Source organism: Camelus dromedarius, chromosome 24 (genome assembly GCF_036321535.1).
Source record: "Camelus dromedarius isolate mCamDro1 chromosome 24, mCamDro1.pat, whole genome shotgun sequence".
In the NCBI taxonomy this organism is placed as follows: domain Eukaryota; kingdom Metazoa; phylum Chordata; class Mammalia; order Artiodactyla; family Camelidae; genus Camelus; species Camelus dromedarius.
In genome coordinates, this window is record NC_087459.1 from 16,358,790 (window position 1) to 16,378,532 (window position 19,743).

A 19,743-nucleotide genomic window follows, 5' to 3' on the forward strand; every position below is an offset into this window, starting at 1 on the left:
AATAAGACAGCTTCATTCCCTTGCTTAGGCCCTAAAGGCAACAGCAACAAACCTTCAGAAAATATTCAAGGGGCAAACCTCTACTGTAACCACTAGGTTGTAAGTTGGAGGGATCGTATGACGATGGTTTTCAGTGTCTACGGAAGATTATAAAAAGGCTACAATATTGGCAGCGTCTCTCTTCAAGAGGTGGAGTCTGTTTTCGCAGCTCTTGAACCTGGCTTGGTTCTCTGTCCTGCTTTGACCAATAGACTGTGGCAAACGTGAATCTGGGCTTAACATCAAGAAGCCTTGATGCTTGCACGCTTGGCTGCCCTTGGGAACCCTGCAACCACACCATGGGAGTAAACCCAGGGTAGCCTCCTGGAGGATGAAAGACATCTGGCACAATTATCCTGGTTTCCCTGGCCTACAGGAAGCTAACCACCAGGTAGGTGACTGAGGTCCCTGTCTGCCAACTGACTGTAGTCACACGAGTGAGCCTTGGTGAGACCAGAACTATCCAGGGGAGCTCAGCCCAATTTTCCAACTCACAGAATTGTGAGTTAAGTAAATAGTTGCTGTTTTAAGCTTCTAAGTTCTGCTGTAGTTTGCTACACAACAAAGCAAATTAACATGCTGTAACTACAGTGCTGAATGGGTAGGAAGAGCTCAGGTTATTTGTTGGCTGGGTGACTGACCAATAGCTAATGAGGATGTCAATTTCTCCCACTCCCAAGTGAAATTCAAACAGATGATCTCTATGGATTCATCATGTATGATAATGAATAAGGCTCAATGGCAATAAGAGTACTAATTAATAAAACCATATAATTAAACTAAAAATCATTATTTAGCACTCTGCATTTTCAAGATAAAATTAATTAAAAATATGTGACTATCAATAACATTTTCAAAGTGTTTGCTGAGAGTGACTTATTTTATTCCATAAAAACACATAAATAGTGAGATATTGTGCATGTGTGTGTGTTTAATTAACTTAGGAAGAAAATAAGGCTCAGAGATGTTAAATAATTGAGTGTCTTATCCAGACTACATGGATTTGAATTCTAGTTTGTCCATCTACCAGTCTTGTGCTTTTTGGCAAGTTACTGTTTCCTCATTTGTAAAATGGGAATAAAAATGCTAGCAACCTCATAGGATTATTGTAAGGGTTAAATAATCCGTATAAGCACTTATAGTGATGTCCTGGCATGTGGTAAATGCTGTATTAGTGGTGGCTATTATTCATATTTTTATTAGGAATAACAGTGGTGGGTATAGGACTTGAAGCCCAAATCTCCAAGGTTTCCTCTTCCCAAGGTTTGTGTTTCTACATAGAGTTTCCTTCCACTATTTGTGCTGTATTTGTGTTATCCAACACTGACGCCATTAGCCAAATATGGCGATTTATAGTTAAAAATTTAATATTAAATAAATTAAAATTTTGCTTTCTAAGTCATACTAGCCACATTTCAAGTGCTGGATAGCCACATGTGTCTAATGGCTACTGGGTTGGACAGCACAAATACAGAACATTCTTATCACTGAAGAAAGTTCTGTTGGACAATGCTGCACTAAATAAATACCAAGGATACTCTTGAATCCCATTTTTCTTTCTCTCTTTTTTTTTTTCTTTTTGTGGAGAGCAGGGGACTTTGTCTCCATTTAAGAGAATACTTAAACGTATTTTTCTTAAAGGCAAATTGGGATCAAAACTACATCCTAATTAGAGTTAAATGACATTGAGTGACCATCCATGGTCAACCAGATATGGACAGATTATCAGGAGTGAAGACCCTCCTTTCTGGAACCAGTCCTCCAAAACTAACTTGACTTTTACATAGAAAAATATTGGTTCTTGTGGGAAAAAGTGTCAAATATTTATAAACATACCTACCGGAAACTACAAAATTTGATGGCAAAAAATTTAGCTGACATTTCTTAAACACATAGTGTAGATGCTAAATGCTTAACATACATAATCTCATTTCATCTGCACACCAAACATACAAGGTAGGGGCTCTAATTACACCTCTATTTTACAGTGAAAGAGAACCTGAGACTTGGATAGATTTACTGAAGTCTCAGGATTGGTAAGTGGCAGAGCTAGGACTCAAACTGAGGTCTGTTTAACTCCAAAGTCTAGGCCATGGCTACTATACTCCTCTAACTGGGTATTTGACCATGCTGGCTCCGCTGATGTCCATTCAACCTCACTCTAAATAATGACCATGAAGACATGTCTTATCCCTGAGAGCTGTCTCTTGGGGATTGGAAAACCTAGAAAGAATACAGAATAGATGGGTAGAAGCCAACCCTCAGTATGAAAAATGTAAGTCTGCCTATATATGGGTCAAGAGAGCAACTTCAAATAAGAAAACAATGCTGAATACCTGGGGAAAAATAGTCTCTTCTTCTCCAAGTAATTATTCAGCCCCTTCTGGATGTCCTCCAACAGAAGGTTGGCTTCTTGAAGCCTCTCAGCCATCCGTGGTTGGTCTGCTGCCATCAGAACCCTGGTATCTTTCACCTAGGTTCCATTAGAAAAGGTGAGAATCGACATGGGGTTTCTCGATTCTAAGACTGTAATGAGTGTGACCAGCCCATCAATTAATGACCCTCCTGCCCTGCTAATTGCCTCCTGACCCCACTCCTAATCTCACAGAGGTGACTGCTCATACAACATGACCCTCTTCCTCTGGCCGTAGCTGACTGGTTGGGGTTGGACACCTGAAAACAAACAAGCCAATTATATTTCAACTTCTGACATTTTGGAATTCAGACCATGACATTCTATACTAGTCTGAGTTGGCCCCTTGAATGAGGGGGTTTTACAGCTGTGTACGGATCATGTCCCATCATGTGATCCAGTGGCAGAGCAAGCTGGTCTAAAGAGAGGGCTTGAAGCAGGCATGGAAAGAACACTATGTGAATTCCTGAGAGACTTCTGCATTCTAGGTCCATCCTTTGTGAGGCCTGGCTGTGCTTTCTGCCCTCAGGTTCCATGAGACACCCATGTGATCTTTTTGTTTGAGCTACCCTAACAGGGTTTCTGTTAGTTTCAACCAAAGAATCTTAACCAAATTGGAGCTGGAGGAAGTAAGATACCATGAAAACTGGTTCCGCTGACTGGGCAATATAAATTCCCACTAGAGCAGGTAAGTTCCCTCAAGACATACTCTTTTTACGGCAGCCCCAATTTGAGCATACTTGACTTCAGAAAGGAAAAAGATACCATCTCTTAATGGATGCTCCTGGTTGCCTTGTAAACCTAGTGAACTCATCCTTCAGAGCTTGTTTCCAAAGTCAGTCACCTCCTTTGGATGTCTTCCTTAACACCTCCATCCAACTAAGTCACCCTTCTACATTCTAAAAACTGTTTGCATATAATTCTACTATGACTCATTTATCTAAGCCTGTTTCCTCACAAGACAGGGAATTCTGTGAAGGCAGAAATTATATTCTGGTCATTTTCAAGTATTTTCTGACTCCCAGTACAATTTCTGGGTTACCTCAGGTACTGACTAAACATTTGGTTTATTATAACTAAGTAACTAAATACAGAGAATTATTTGAATTCTAAAATGATTCTCAATCTATAAACGCTTTATTGCATTATCTTGTAATAAAGCCTTCTACCACATTAGGAATGAGAGCTAAATTATCCAAACTTCTAATAGTTATCTCTACAGAGTTGGGATTTCAAAAAGCCTCTACTTTTTATATTCCATATTTCCATGTTTAAACTTTTAATACCAATAACTTTTGAAATTATAAAAAAAATTATAAAGGTATTTGCAAAATTTGCAAAAGTCTAGTTTACTTAAAAGTTTCAAGGGACATGGCTACAATGCACAATGAGGAACATCTATATGGCATCCCACATTTCTGATGATGAGATGTGCTAGGGAGTAAAAACTCACAGCTTGGGACATGAGTGATTTCCAGTAACTGTCAACGACGGCAAATTTCCTGCCCTCTTCTGGCATCTGGGCTATGATGTCCTCAGAACTGAAGATTGGTTCCAGGTACAGCCAGGTGGCTTGGCATTTCAACCAGGCATCCAAAATTTCCTGCACACGAACTAGCTTTTCTTCCCACTTCTGTAAATTTAGCAGTTCATAGCTGAATCATTAACAGGCCACTCTGCATTACAGGCCCACTGACTAAACAAATGGATGGATTCCTTAATTTATTCACAGTATTTACTTGTCCAACAAATAGTTATTGAGTGCTCCCTATGTCTTGGTCACTCCTCTAGGCAACGTAAACAGAGCAATGAAAGAATCAAACAGGAGTCCTTGACCTCATGGAGTTCTTTTCCTCGTGGAATAATAATCAAAACACAACAACAACAATAACAATAATGGTTATAATGCTTACTCTGTGACAAGTGATGGTCTGACTGCTTTATGTATGTGAAACCAATTTAACCCAACAGACTTATGAGGGAGATATTATTACAAATCTCACTTTACTGATGCAGAAACTGATACGCAACCGTTCAAGGTTACACAGCCAACAAGGGGCAGGAGTCAGAATATGAACCCAAGCAGTCTGGCTCGAGTCTGTACCCTCGGCAAAGGAGGCCAAACCTTGTGCAGTTCACATTCTAGATTCCTATAGCCCATAAGATACTTCCTAAATGTATTTCTGTTTGGTGCATTCACATCATCTCATCTTCTCTTTAGGCAGACTGTGGCAAAGGCTCAGTCTGGTAGACTGTAACAAAGGCTTACTTGGATGGTTACTGCTTTCAGTCTTGTTGTTGGTTTTTTTTCCTTAATCAAGAGAAAGTAGGTTTCTTTCTTAACTGAATTAAAAACCTTTTTCCCTCCTCCAAGAAACCCAGAGCTAATGAGACATCACAAAACATTCAACCTCATTTCCTCTTACCCGGCATTCTGCTTCTATTGGTTTGATGAATGGAGAGCCACACATGGTCTGGGTCTTTATCACGTGATCATCAAGTAGCAATTGAATGTCATCAACTGCACACAAGATGCTTGTATCCTGCAAATAAAAATGACCTAGTCTGTTCAAAGTCGGAAGACCTCTCCTCTTCTCATGCTGATCCCCAAAGGCTTTGCAATTAAGATCTCCACCCTCGTGGCATAGGAGTCTATGTCTTGTGGGGGGTGGAATTCCTATTTTCTTCCTTGAAAATATTCTGAAAGACACTGATTTTTCTACTTCCTTTGCAGAAATCAATTATGATCCAAGCCTAGACCTGGAACTGTCGTGGGTAGGAAGAGTTCTGTCCCTTTCCCTATGGGTTGTTTCTCTGTTCACTTGCTTTCCTGGTTCTCTCTCAGGTAGAATTAATTGCTAATCTGACTAGGGCTAGACCTTTGGTTCCCAAACTGTGTGCCACAGGGCACTGCAGCAAACTCACAGCAAATAATTGTGATTGTTTTAAAACAAAATACAAATGTTGTTCTTTCAATTTACATTTTTCCTCCCTGACAGTTGTTAAGTTGATGGGACACAAATACTTAAGTTGTTTGAACCTAATTACTTCATAAACAAAGCTGTTAAGTATTTCTTTTGGACTAGGGAAGGGAAGCATGAAAAAAGTACCCAGATACCAACAGCACATGATGAACCAAGAGAGTTTGGGAACCTCTGACTGAACAATTATTGGGCCATATTCTACTAGTAGTTAAGGTTACTGTGCCTTAAAGGTCAGCCCCTGTAGATGGACTTTTCCTCCTGGGCCAGGTGGCAAACAAGCTGGTAAGGGTCTGTCCCTCTGTGGCAGGTCTGGTCTTTCTCACTCTTCCCACTTCCTCAACCCTACATCTGGGTGGTTAATGTGGAGCTAAGATATATTCTCTCACCCTTTTACCAGCAGTTCTGCACTGGGAGGTACACCCAGCTATTAATAAAGTGGTACCTTGACTCCCATTTTGCTGTTGATCCTTATCTATAGCTACTTCAGTCAAAAACTCTGAAGACTGGCCAGATGTAACTGAGCTGTCACCAGATCCCCCAACTTAACTCTTCATCTCAGCCCAACAGCCTCTGGCAGTATCTAATCCAACCAGAACATGTAACACCAAGTTGCTGGTCTTGCTGGGAGAGGTTCCCAGTTCTCCTCCCTCCCCTTGGCTCATCTACAGTTCTTAGCCAAGTGAAATCAAGGCATGAAACAAAGAGGAAAAGAAGTCACAAAAGGATGACATGCAGCCTGAGAGACTGGAGAGTATGGGAGCCTTTAGGGTTTTAGTTCTCAATCCACACTGGACTTTAGAAAACCCAGGGGTGCCTCAAAAATATTGATGCCCACGCAGGAGTGACATTGTGATTTAAAATAAGAAATACGTATTTGGCCTTTGTCCCTGTTGCTGGCACGATTCCTAAAACCCTTGGAATTTCCTAAGGGATGAGGGTGGTAAAGGCGTCTTTTGTTTTATTAACGAGGTGGCTTTTGGACCAAACCTAAGGTTTTGGGGCAGGTGGCCAGGAGAGCCAACTCTGTGATTAGAGGGTTGGAACGTTTAGTAGACAGTGTCAGAATTGAGTCAAACTGTAGGACAGCCAGCTTTTGTCAGAGAATTGCTTGGTGGTACGGGAACCCCACCCAGCCACCTACCCACTCCTATAACCAAACAAGACCCTATGGGGCCTTCCCAGGAAAGAGCCACAAACCACCTCCCCCACCCCATGCCCTCCATCTGCCTTTTGTCTGTAGAAAAACTTTAGCCAAAGAATATATTTCATCAGAGAAATGAAAAAATGCAGAAGCAAAGAAAAGCAGCCAAACAGGACAAAATAATAACAATTCAGTCATAAAACAAAGTCAAAGACTTAGTTCCTCCTCAAGGGCTATAGATAATATTCTAAGCCATGTCCTTTCAGCTGTTTTGCAGATACGGAAACCCCTACCAGGTGGAAGGAGTTAACTACATGATGACCAGACTGTGGCCACAATATACGCTGCTCCATCTTACACAATTCCAAGAACTGGCTCAAGGAAATGGGAATAAACCGACCCCAGAAGTGAAAATTAACTGTACTTAAAACAATCATGATGACATTAATCAGACCACCACATGACAATTTCAGGATGATTGTTGGAGATAACTGTGCCCTTTCCCTCCACATTTACATCCCTGAAACTTCCCTATAAAATCTCCTGCCCCCTGTCAACAGTGGGGGGAGTTGGCTTTTGGACACAAGTCCATCTTCTCCTCAGGTTCCTGGCTTCCTGAATAAAGCAACTTTCCCTTTACAACCAATACTCATCTCTTGAGTACTGGCTTTTGAGAGGTGAACAGCTGAACCTGAGTTCGATGATACCCTCAACACCCATGCACTGGGACTGAGTGACCAGAACTATACCAGGACTGAGAAGTACAGCTCTAAAGAGCTGGTGGTCTGCGGTATGTAAGTTCCAGCTTGTTGCCTCCATGATTTATGGCTCACCCCAGCAGTAACCCCTCCTACCAATGGCCCATCCCAAAAGCAAGTCAGATCGTGGAGATGGTGAGCAAACCCTTCAGGTTTATGCACCTCCACTCATACTTCACGAACTTACATGTTTCCTACAAGTGCCAGTGAAAAGACAGAAGTCAATACTCTTGCTATTCAAAATGTGGTCCAGAGACCACAGCCTCAACATTACTTGGGAGCCTCAACATTACTTGTTGGAACTGCAGAACCTCAGGCCCCAGCCCAGACCTGCTGAATCAGAACCTGCATTTCAGAAAGATCCTCAGGTGATTCCTGCACTTAATATGCTATCTTGAGAAGTGATAAGCACTGTCTACCTCAGGTATACTTTTGAGGGACCTGGGGTGCCCTCCCGAGGGGATGCTAAGTCAGGGGGCTTGCTCAGCTCCTTTTTAATGAGAAAGCTTGTTGTTCTGAATCAAAAGGCCTCTCTCATTTCAAAATACCTCACCTCATGGTGCCTGGGAGGATGGCTGACTGGCACAGGAAGGCAGATGGGAGGAAATAATCTAATGCACCAGCATAGTGATTATAGACAACAATACTGTGTTAAAAACTTCAAAGTTGCTAAGAGACTAGACCTTAATTATCCTACCACAAAAAAGGAAGGATAATTACATAAGGTGATAAAATTGTTAGCTAGGGTGGTAATCATAACTGCAATATGTAAGTGTATTAAAGCAACTCATTGTACACCTTGAATTCATGCAATGTTATATGTCAATTACACCTCAATATAAATTTTTTAAAAGATGTTAGGGAGTTCTTCCTTGAGTTCTGTTGCAATTCTGGATGAATCCCCTCTGTAATTTACTACATAATAAACAGGCTGCTCTCAGGGGGCTGGACAGTTGGACTGAGACTCACAGTGTCCCTGTACTTGACGAAGCTGAGTGTCATGTTAATCCAGTCTAACTTCATTTTCTCCAAGTTTTTCTCCAGAGAGTATTCCTTACTGGCAGCTGCACCAATGGGCTCCAGTCTAAAGAGGGAAGACAGAGACAGTAACGTCAATGGGAGGACACAGCGAAAACACATCACAGGAAGAATTTCAGCTCAGCCGTGAGATCTGAAATTTTAAAAACCTTTAATTTTACTAAAATGCTTACCATCCTACTCGAATACTTGCCAGTTATCTCCAGTGTTTTGCAGGATTTCCTTACCCTTGGCACTAGTGACTTTTTTGGACTATTTCATGGGCTGAATTGTATCCTTCCAAAAATCATGTGTTGCAGGAGAGGATATAGCTCAGTGGCAGAGTGCGTGCTTAGCATGCAAGTGGTCCTGGGTTCAATTCCCAGCACCTCCATTAAAAACAAACAAACCTAATTACCTTCCCCCAAAACAAAACAAAACAAACCCCCCAAATCATGTGTTGAAATCCTAACCTTACACCTCAGAATGTGAGGTACGCTATTTGGAGTAGGGTCTTTAAAGAGGTAGTTAAGTTAAAATGAGGTCATTAGGGTAGGTCCTAATCCAATATGACTGGTGTCCTTCTAAGAAGAGGAGATTAAGACACAGACACACACAGAGGGAAGACTGTATGAGGACACAGGGAGAAGGTGCCCATCTGCAAGCCAAGGAGAGAGGCCTGAGAAAAAATCAGTCTCGCCAACACTTTGATCTTGGACTTCAAGCCTCAGAGTTGTGAGAAAATAAATTTCTGTTGTTTAAACCACCTACTCAATGGTATTTGTTATAGCAGCCCTAGAAAACTAACAGAGGGTGGATAACTCTTTGTTGTAGTGGGGTGGGGGGCTGTCCTGTGCACTGTGGGATGTTTAGCAGCATCCCTGGCCAGTAGCTGACACCACCCTTTGCCAGCTGTGGCAACCAAAAATGTCTCCAGATGCTGCCAGTGTCCCCTGGGGGTGGACATCCCCAGTTGAGAACTACTGTTTTAAGGCCATTAAAACAAGACCTTTTTTTTCCATTTCATGTACTCCTTTTTACTCCTATTTATTTCAGAATTATTATTCTGACTTCTTATTCAGATCTTAGAACTTCTGTTAATTTATATGATGGTTTTTGTTCCACTCCTTGTCCCTATCTTTTCAAAAAACACCTGCCATTTTCCCCATGCACTGGGTCCACCCATCTGTGGCCCCTCTGTTCCCCAGAAATGGGGAGGGAGTGAGAGAAGGGGAAGAAAAATCCCTTTCTTTTTGCTTCCACAGGAGAGCTAGGTCCCAAACCCAGGTGTGGCCAAGGAATGGAGAAGCAAATTTCTTGGGGAGAAAAGGAGAGATTATTCTTTCTGCCCAAGCAGTGTCTTTCATCGCATCCTCAATCATCTGGTCTTGACTTGCAGGTCAGGAAACTGAAGCCCAGAGGAAGCAAGTGACATGTACAAAGTCACACACACAGCTGAGCAGTGCCAGGACCAGGTTTAGATACCAGTTCCTCTGACTTCTCGCCTGGTGTTTCTTCCTCCCCCACCACATGCCTTCTCCCCTCTCTTTGTCGGGGGAGGGGGCAATAGAATTGCTCACATGTGATCAGCTGAATAGGGCAACTAAACCGAGCTGAAAATCAGGACCTCAGCAGCACGGTCATCATCCTTTATGTGGCCTTCTTGGGAGATAACCAAAATGAGTGTGCGTATAGAGAGAGTAATAAAGGCAGGTGCCAATCCAGATGAGTGTGAGGCAAGCAGGCTGGCTGTGTGGCCATGACCAAGTCACATGACAGGCATTGGGTCCTCACCTGCTCCTATCAGAGGTTGTCAGTACAATCAAATAAGACGAAATGCCTGTAGCATGCCTTATGACTTATAATTATGCAAATAATTGCAAGGGAAGGAATTAATGATGTTGGAAGTCCTCGAAATATATCAGGAGTTGACCTCACCGAAATGTGCTAAAGATGCTCACTAACTGGGCTGTGATAAAAACGGCCTTAACTGTGGGATGGTGGGATGCAAGGAACACCACACCTCACTAATATGTAGTAGCTGAGAACTTAGACGTTAAATCGTTTAGGTTACATGCCTTATTTCATAATCCTCACAGTCAGTCTAATCACCTAGCTACTATTATTATTCCCATTTTACAGATAAGGAGACTGAAGCACACAGAGGTGAACAACTTGACCAAGGCATCACCACTTCTGGATTGTCACAGCTGAGCATGTTGGCATGAAGTATGGCAGGGCTGCTGTGTGTTTGCTCAGTCTCTGTCTCCTTAGGTGGGTTTATCTTTTTATGCAGTAAAGGGTAATTAATGGTTAAGGCTCTGAAGTCAGGTAGCGTGGGCTCAGGTACTGGTTCTTTTACTGATAGTTACTATCAGTAGTACTGCTATCAGTTCTTACTACAACTATCTGGACAGTTACTTAATCTCTCAAATCAATTGATTTACTCAGCTGTAAAATGTCCATAAAATTAGCTAGAATATTACGTGGTTGTGATGGATAAGCTGGTTCTTATATCTAAAAATGCTCAGTGCAGCGTAAGTGTTCTACAGTTGGTATTTTTGGGAAGCATGAGGTCCTAGGGGAAAATAAGGCCCTTTAATAAAAGAGCATAAACCTGGTAAAAATGCATGTCTCTAGGCCTGCTTCTCAAAGAGGGATAGTAACGGTGGTATTGGTGGGCATCAGAGCATTCAAGTGGATTTGGGGGCCTGGATGCACTTGTTCTGTCACAGTATGAAGAAGGGCCTTCAAAGTCCAGCAAGCACCATCGTTGCCTAGGGCAGCACTGACCATTCGAAATATAACATGAGCCGCATGTCACTTTAAAGTCTCTGGCAGCCCCATTTAACAAACGTAAAAAGAAACAGGTGAAATTAATTTTAATAATTTACTTTAACTCAATAAACCCAAAATATGATCATTTCAACATGTAGTCAATATTTAAGATAATTAGATATTTTGCTCTTATTTCCTTAATAATTAGTCTTTGAAATCCAGCCTATATTTTTACACATCCAGCCCATCGAATCCAGAATAGCTACATTTCAAGGGCTGAGTAGCCACATGGGTGTAGCGGCTTCTGCACCGGACAGTGCTGACCTGGAGGATTTGTTAAAACACAGATTGCAGGGTCCACCCCCCAGAATTTCTGATTCAGCAGATGGGGTGGGGCCTGAGAGTGTGCATTTCTAACAAGTTCCCAAGTGATGTTGGTGCAGCTGGTCTGAGGTCACAAGTCTGAGAACCAGCTGTGTTGAGTGAGAGCCAAACCCAGTTGCCTAACAGGGTTTCTAGTCTTAGCAACACATCTCCCCATCCATTCCCCTGAAAGAAGTGTGGAAAAACCAACAGCGTCCTGAGAATCTCTAATCCAGAAAACAGCAGTTCAAATAGTACAAATTCTCACACACAAACTCCAGAGGCATTTGGAGAAGGAAAGAAAGCAAGTGAAGAGATCTTTCATTTGATCATATTTCATGGAATTTTAGAGCTCAGAGAGCCACTCTGTTTGTGGCTGTTGTTTGTTTAAAGAAGAGGAAACTGAGGCCCAGAAAGGTTAAAAGGTTTTGCCCAAAGTCACTGAAAGCTGGGCTTAGAGCTCAGGTTCAAAGTCCTTTTTTTTTTCCTTTTGAAATTAAAATCTCTGACTTAATTTTCTAGTCACAATCTGTCATCAACTCTGTAGCTGGAAATGAAAGCTTCACCAGCAGCTAGTCAGCTGAAGTGAAGGTTACCCTAAACCAGAGTGAGAAAAACAGCCTTTGACGAGGCCATTCAGTCATATCGTTGTGGGAATTTACATGCATTTCAAACAAAAAGCCTTCTGAAGGGAGGGAGAAACCTTACTTTTCAATGAATTTGCCAAATCCAAATTCCAGCATATTTGAGAGGCAGGTCATTTCAGTGGGCTTTATTTCAGAGCCGACAATCTCACTGATCTGCAAAAAGAAAAGCAAGTATGTCCGAGGTAGCACTGCCCAGTAGACTTTCCGTGTGATCAAAATGTTCTGTGTTTGCACTCTCTTCTGTAGGAGCCACCAGTCACACTCAGTTTTGAAGCCCTGGAAATGTGGCTAGTGTGACTGAGGAACTGATTTTCAAATTTTATTTAATTTTAATTAATTTATATTTAAATAGCTGTGTGTAGCTAGTGGCTACCAAATTGGACAGTGCAGGTCTAAGGATGTGGGAGGCAGACTGGGGTCCACACTTGCATTATGCCTGGTTTACTGGTAGGGGTTATTCTCACACCGGAACTTGGCATAGTGCAAACTCGTGAGCACCTTACAGCCTCACAACCAGGTCTGGTTTGTTTCTGTGCTCCCAGGGCTGAGTGCAAAACCTGGCCCATGACAGAAGCTGAATAAAAGGAGGAAGTTGTGAGTATATGGGATGACAGGGAGATCCCCAAATTCTGTGATCTGAGGATGCTGGGAAGGAGGAAGGGCTCCCCCACCAAAATCTTCCTTTCCAACCCGGTGTACTAACTTGCTGAAAATGTTAGCCCTTCTTGTGCCCATTCCTTTGGTGTAAATATCACCCCAACCTTATTGCATAATTGAAAGTATCCCCGAGAAAGGTCTTTAATGAAGTCTCTGATAGAGAGTGAGAGATCTGAACAGTATGAGGGTTATGTGTGCTTAGGAAGAGAATGGGGGCTCAGGGGAATGAGGCTCTGTAAAAAACCTCACCTACTGCCCAGTTTTGTCTCTGTCCAACCCCATTAGGACTAAAGAATGTCAAAGAAGGAAGGCACATGAAAGTTGCATTATGTTCTGTCTTATTTAGCCCTGTGTCCCTGGGGCCTGGGCATTTAGTGGGCATCAACAAGTACTAACGGAGTGAAAGCATGAGTGAAACAGCTAATTCAAATGGTTTCCAATCTGAGTTCTGAGGACACCTGGAAGACCATTAAGACAGTAATAATAAAAGGGATTAATATTTACTGAGGGCTTACTATGTAGTAGATACTGTTTTAAGAGCTTTACGTACTTATTTCATTCTCCCAGAGCAATGAAGAAGGTACTCATGTATTATCATTCCCATTTTCCATATAAGAAAACTGAGAAAAAGAAATTAAGTAACTTGTCTAAGACCATCTAGCTAATAAATGGCAGAATTGGGACTTGGATTCAGTTCGGACTCCAAAGCTCTCATCCATCATATGCTGGTGTTTCTCGCAGGTCTTCTATGTACAGTTGTGCAGGTTGTATACTGCATAACTCTAGAAAGTACAATTCACACTATAGTGCACAAAAACAGCATTCCCAAAGCATAATCTGCACAACTGTCCCTGGTGGCCCTGGGATCTCACTTATCCTCTAATACCTGAAAGTATAGCTTAGAATAACACACTGACTATCTCTAGGATTAAATAACATAACTGTTAGAGCACTTGGCGTAGTACTTAGCCTGTGGAAGGACTGAGATTCATAGTTTTATTTTTTAAATTGCCATTGTTAATTACCGAGATTAACAGGCACCTACTCTTCTAATTCTAAGAACCTGGAGTTACACAGTCCAATACACAGCCACTAACCTCTTGTAGCTATTGAGAACTTGACATGTGACTAGTCCATACTGAGATGTGCTACAGGTAAAAGCACACCATATTTCTAAGGTTTAGTATGAAAATGGCAACGTGATAGATCACATTAACATTTTTATATTGATTACCTATTGAGCTGATGTCTTAGATATGTTTGGTTAAATAAATTCATAAAATTTATTTCACCTGTTTATACTTTTTAAAATGTGGCTACTGGAAACCTTGGAATTACACATATGTTCATATCATACTTCTACTGGGCAGCAGTGTCCAAGGGGGCCAGCTTGGGGACACGTTAGTGCCATGTCACCTTGTTCCATCTTGTTTTGCACCACAATAGCAATAAAGTCTGTGTCTCAAACACAGAGACTAGCCTTTCCTGCTTAAGTTCTGGGAAATGGTCAGAAATCTCAATACAACCACCTCATGACCCCAGAAGACCTGTTCTGTAGACTTGAGAGCTACAGGAGGTTTAGCCTTGCAGAGCCCCCGGCTAGAGCCAAATCTGTGCATGTGGATCTCCTGAGTTAGGCATTAGGACTGAGAATGGCTTCCCCGGGCCTGGGGCTGTCACTGGGGTGGCTTGTGGCGTGACCTACAAAGCAGGCAGGAATGGGCTCTGAGTAGGGGGCTGCTCAGAGCATACCTGGTGGCCTTTGCCCTTTTTAAGCCTGCCTTTAACCGTTGGGCTCATTGGGATTCCACTGTCAGTGCTCTTTACTCAGGAGCCACCTTCCTGGGGTGGCAATCCACTCTTACCTGTAGCTCACTGCCCACTATCATCCACTCTTTCCTTCTGACCTGATATTTCTTGCCCCCTTTTCATCCATCAAGGCTGCATCAAACAGACCTAGATTCCAATTACCTTCCCCACTACTCACTAGCAACGTGACAATCTACTGCCCCTAGTTCAAAGGGTTGTTGGGAGGATGAAACGAGAGAATCTCTATGAAGTATGTAACAGTACCCAGTACATAGTTGGTACTCAATACACTTTAGCTATTATTTTTATTATTATTATTATTTTTTTTTTAATTCCAAGGAATATTTTTCCCAATCTGTCCATCTAAGTGGCTTATAAATGAGAATTATTAATGTCTAGGAATGGTTGGGATTTTTAAAGTGCCCATGTGTGAGAACAGTGTTATCCTAGGGGAAGCACCAGGTAGAAGGGATGGGCTTTGCAAGTTCCCTGGAGCATCGTTTAAATGCCACTGATGAGGGTACTTTCCATAATGCCATCTATGGAAAGACCTAGCACTGCTGGAGGCCACCTGTCTACCTAACCTCCCTAACCCTCTAAATGGGTCAAAGCCCTTGTCAGGCTAGGTCCACAGGGAGAGGCACCGTATGAATACCAAGTGAGGGAAGCTACCCATGTGCAGATTCCTCTGCTGGGGCAGCTCAAGACCAGAAGTCTATGAGATGACATCTCCTCTGCACTTTTTTTACACCCTTTTGCTTAAGTCTTGAGTTTCAAGTCTTTCTGGGAAATTCAAAGAAGCTGCTCTCTACAGGAAAATCCTGACTCTCTCATGTATCAAGATCTCTGCTGTCCTAGGGAGATCAAAATACTCCTAGTCACTGGGCTCAGGTGGCATTCTCTGGGAGATGAGGGTTGTGGTCTCAGACTGAGTCCTTCTAGAGACAATGTCCTCAGTCTTGTGCATGGTTCCCAGAAAGGGAATTCCAGGCCCAGTCAGAGAGGAATCTGCCTATGGAGAGCCAGTCTCCTCTCCACCTCCACACAGAGCAACAACTTGGCAGAGGACGTTTCAAGGCCATTGCTAGCCCTTGAATGTGATAATTATTTTGGAAGCACAGTGAGTTTTCTTTTTTCTGCTTAGTATTCACACCACATTTATCACCCTCACACTTGGTTGCTTATAAAAATCCCAACCATTTTTAGGCAGAATATTTATTATTCTCATCTATGGACTCAAAGGGCTGAAAGAAGAGTATAAAATTATTTCTGAACATAGCTTGTTGGACGATAAAGCTGACACCACCGTCAACTCAAGCCGGAAACATCTGGCTTTGTTAGGAGCCCCCCAGGGACAGGTGTGACTTTCTCTTTTGTATAGCCTAGGTCAAGGAACAAATCCAGGCCCCTCCCATTGTAATTCAACACCCTTGTCAGCTTTTAGAATCCTTTTAGGAGAGACTGTGTGGCCACTGGCTGGAACAATACTCAACCACTGGCAATGGGGTCCCCTCCAAAAGGATCAACCTGCTCATGTGGAGAGGCAGGTCATTCTTCCCTTCTTTCAAAAGGATATTTCCCCCTTTTCTACCCTCTTGGCCTCAAGTAGATTCTCCCTTGAGAGAGAGGAAGCTTGGCCTATTAATGATTCCTGCCTTCCAAAGGACTACCAGGATCAGGGCTGCGCTGGGCTGGGCTGGGCTGGTTGGGGGGTGGGCAGTGACAGGGACCTGCTGCCAGTGACGATCTTTCATTCCTGGGTTGCAGGAAATGCTGAGGATAGGGATGTGTTGCTTGAACTTATCAATCTTGCTTTTCACATTCTCTGCTAAGCGCCTGGGTGCAGGCATGTCAGTTAAGGTCTTGGTCAGTTTATATACGGTCCTCCACATATTCCCTATTTCCTCCGCGATCTCCTCGGCATTCAGTAAAAAGAGGGGTCCTGAAATAGAAAAGATGGGGTGAGGGAAGGGTCAGAGCACTAAGCAGTGTTAGTCACGTGTACCTTTAACTCCCTGAATCTAGAAAGGCACCTATGGTGTGGATATTGGAACAAGCGCAGGTTTTGGAGTTGGGTCTATTTAGACAGTGATGCCTTGGCCATAGTTACTGAACTTTTCTAAGTCTCAGCAGTCTCACCTGTGATACAGGGGTAATAATGGATACCTTAGGGGGTGACTGTGAAAATTATGTGACATAAGTAAAGTGGCTGTCATAATGTCTGGCATATAATGCAAATGCAGTTAGGGAATCAACTGTTAGTATAAGTTGTAGATGCAATTACAGAACAATGTAAAATACCACGTTAATGGTCAAAGCAAGGAAAATCATATGATAACGTAAATTGATGCAGAAAAAGCATTTGACAAAATCCAATATCCATTCATGATAAAACTCTCTAAACAAACTAGAAATAGAAGACAGATTCCTCAGTCTGATAAAAGGCACCTATGAAAAACCTACACTAGCATTACATTTTTGTATATATTAAATGTGGATATCTGTATGCAACAGAACGAACTTCAACTTAAACTGCATATCTTATATAAAAATTAACTCAAAATGGACCATTGACCTAAATGTAAAACATAAAAGTATAAAAGTATAAAGAACATCTTCATGACCCTGGTTAGGCTAAGAATTCTTAGACATGACACGAAAAGCACAACCCATAAAAGAAAAATTGATAAATTGGGCTTCATCAAAATTAAAAATTTTTTCTGTGTGAAAGACACCATTAAGAGAATAAAAAGACAAGATACAAACTGGGAGAAAATATCTGCAAACCAACGTCTGACAAAGGATTTACATCCAAAATACATAAAGACCTCTCAAACCTCAACAGTAAGAAAACAAATACCTTGATTAAATAAAATGGGTAAAAAACTTGAGCCAATAATTCACCAAAAAGGAAATACAACTGGCAAACAAGCACATAAAAAGATGTTCAACATCATTAGGCATCAGGAAAATGCAAATTAAAACAATCGTCTAAGAGAATGGCTAAAAAACATTGACAATACCAAGTGCTGGTGAGGATGTGGAACAAGTGGAACTACCGTACACTGCTGGCACATGGGAAAGTGGTATGACCACTGTGGAAAACACGAGTTGGGCATTTGCTTACAAAGTTATACATATACTTTAAATACAGCTTAGCCATTTACTCCTGGGCATTTACCCTGGAGGAAGGAAAGCTTATGTTCACACAAAATCTTGTACATGAATGCTTATAGCAGCTCTATTCATAATAGCCTGAAACTGGAAACAGCCTAAATATCCAACAATGGGTGAAAGACTAAACAAACTGGTACAGCCAGATAATGGAATACCACCCAGCAATAAAAGGAATGGACCTATGGATACATCCAACAACTTGGATGAATCTCAAAGGCAGTATGCTGAGTGTAAAAAGCATACTCAAAGGTTGTGAAAGGTTACACACTGTTTCATCCCATTTATATGACAGTTTCAAAAACAAAACTCTAGTAACAATGAAGAGATCAACAGGCTGCAGGGAGAGTGTGACTACAAAGGGGCACTACAAGGAAGCTTATTGAGGTGATGATTGTTCCATTTCCTGATTGTGGTGAATCAACACATGCGTTAAAGTTCACAGAACTGTATGCCAAAAATGTCAGTTTTACTGTGTATGAATTTAAAAACTAAAATGTAAAAAATTTAAAATGTATTATCTCTTTCTAATAAAAAGACTTCATAAATTTCTCTTTTTTTTTTAGTTTTTTAAATTGAAGTATAGTTGTATCAATTTCTGGTGTACAGCATAATGTTTCAGTCATACATATACATACATATATTCATTTTCATATTTATACTTTCTTAACATCATAAATATTTTGTGCCTCAAGCCAACAAAAAGCATCATGTTTAAAGGTGATGCTCTTGAAGAATTCCCATTAAAATCAGGAATAAGACAAAGGTGCCCACAATTACTGCTGTTTATTTTGGAAGTACGAGTAAACACAGAAACGTGAATCTAAAAAGGGGTGTGAAAATGACAAATAAGGTAAAATATTCTAAATGTATAGATATTACTGAGTACCTGGAAAAATGAAAAATATCAATGGAAATATTTAGGACTGAAAATTATTTAAATAAGGTAGTATAATAATAGAAAAAAATGGGTGAACACACAGATAGTCTTTTATAAAACAAGGAATACAACTGACCAATAAACATTCAACTTCAATTAAATGAAAGAATACTTTTTAATAATGAAAAAGAAAATATCATTTTAAACATCAAATCAGCAAAAAAGTTTTCAAAGCTATTACATACTAAGTTTGCTGAGGACATGAGTAATAGGCACTAAGATACTGCTAGGAAAACAATAAATTAAAATATGTGACTTTTCTGGAAGGCAATACCAATAACAAAAGCAGTTTTTAAAGTCCTAGTAATTTTATTACATTCCTCAATAAATTTCCTTATAGTATCCCTTTGAAATGGATCTACATTCCATCTCACTTTTAGTAATTTATCCTAAGAAAATTACCATTATTGTGTTCAGAAAATTGGCAACAAAGATGTTCACTGCAGTTGTGTTTATAATATTGAAGCACTGCAAACAAGCTAAAGGTGCAACCCTAAAGATCTCAGATTTTGTCCTCTGCACTTACACACTCTTCCCAGGCGATGTCATTGATGACTTTTAATTGTAACCTGCACATCAATTATTCCCCAATATAAATCCCACCTCCCACTAAAACTTAACTCCAGACTGATATAGTCAACCGCTAATTTATATCCCCATTTGGATGTTTGTAGACATGTAACTTAGTGTATTCAAGCTGATGGCTTTCTCCCAATAGATTTGTCATTTCTGTTGTTTTTTGATGGCATTATCCACCAAATTCCCTGAGCTAATAGGTGCTTCTTTCTCCCTCCCTGCCCCATATCAGATCAATCATGAAGTCCTATTGACTCTACCTCCTCATATTTCTCCAGCCTTCAGGATCTGAAAGGATAAACTGGGAGTTTGAGATTTGCAGATACTAAACATTATATATAAAATAGATAAACAACAAGTTTATACTGTATAGCACAGGGAACTATATTCAGTATCTTGTAGTAACCTATAATGAAAAAGAATATGAAAATGAATATATGTATGTTA

General features: G+C 41.1%; 1 protein-coding gene across 1 annotated transcript in view; it reads right to left on the minus strand.

The window, feature by feature from the left end:
- The window catches only part of DNAH3 (dynein axonemal heavy chain 3), a 150,344-nt gene that overhangs the window by 91,521 nt on the left and 39,080 nt on the right, over positions 1-19,743 (minus strand). Inside the window, exons 20-25 of the mRNA XM_064478501.1 lie at positions 16,337-16,548; positions 12,202-12,293; positions 8,305-8,419; positions 4,879-4,995; positions 3,906-4,085; positions 2,376-2,512 (exon numbers count right to left, since the gene is read on the minus strand). Of these exons, the coding sequence (XP_064334571.1) occupies positions 2,376-2,512; positions 3,906-4,085; positions 4,879-4,995; positions 8,305-8,419; positions 12,202-12,293; positions 16,337-16,548 (853 nt within the window). The remainder of the gene's footprint in view (positions 1-2,375; positions 2,513-3,905; positions 4,086-4,878; positions 4,996-8,304; positions 8,420-12,201; positions 12,294-16,336; positions 16,549-19,743) is intronic.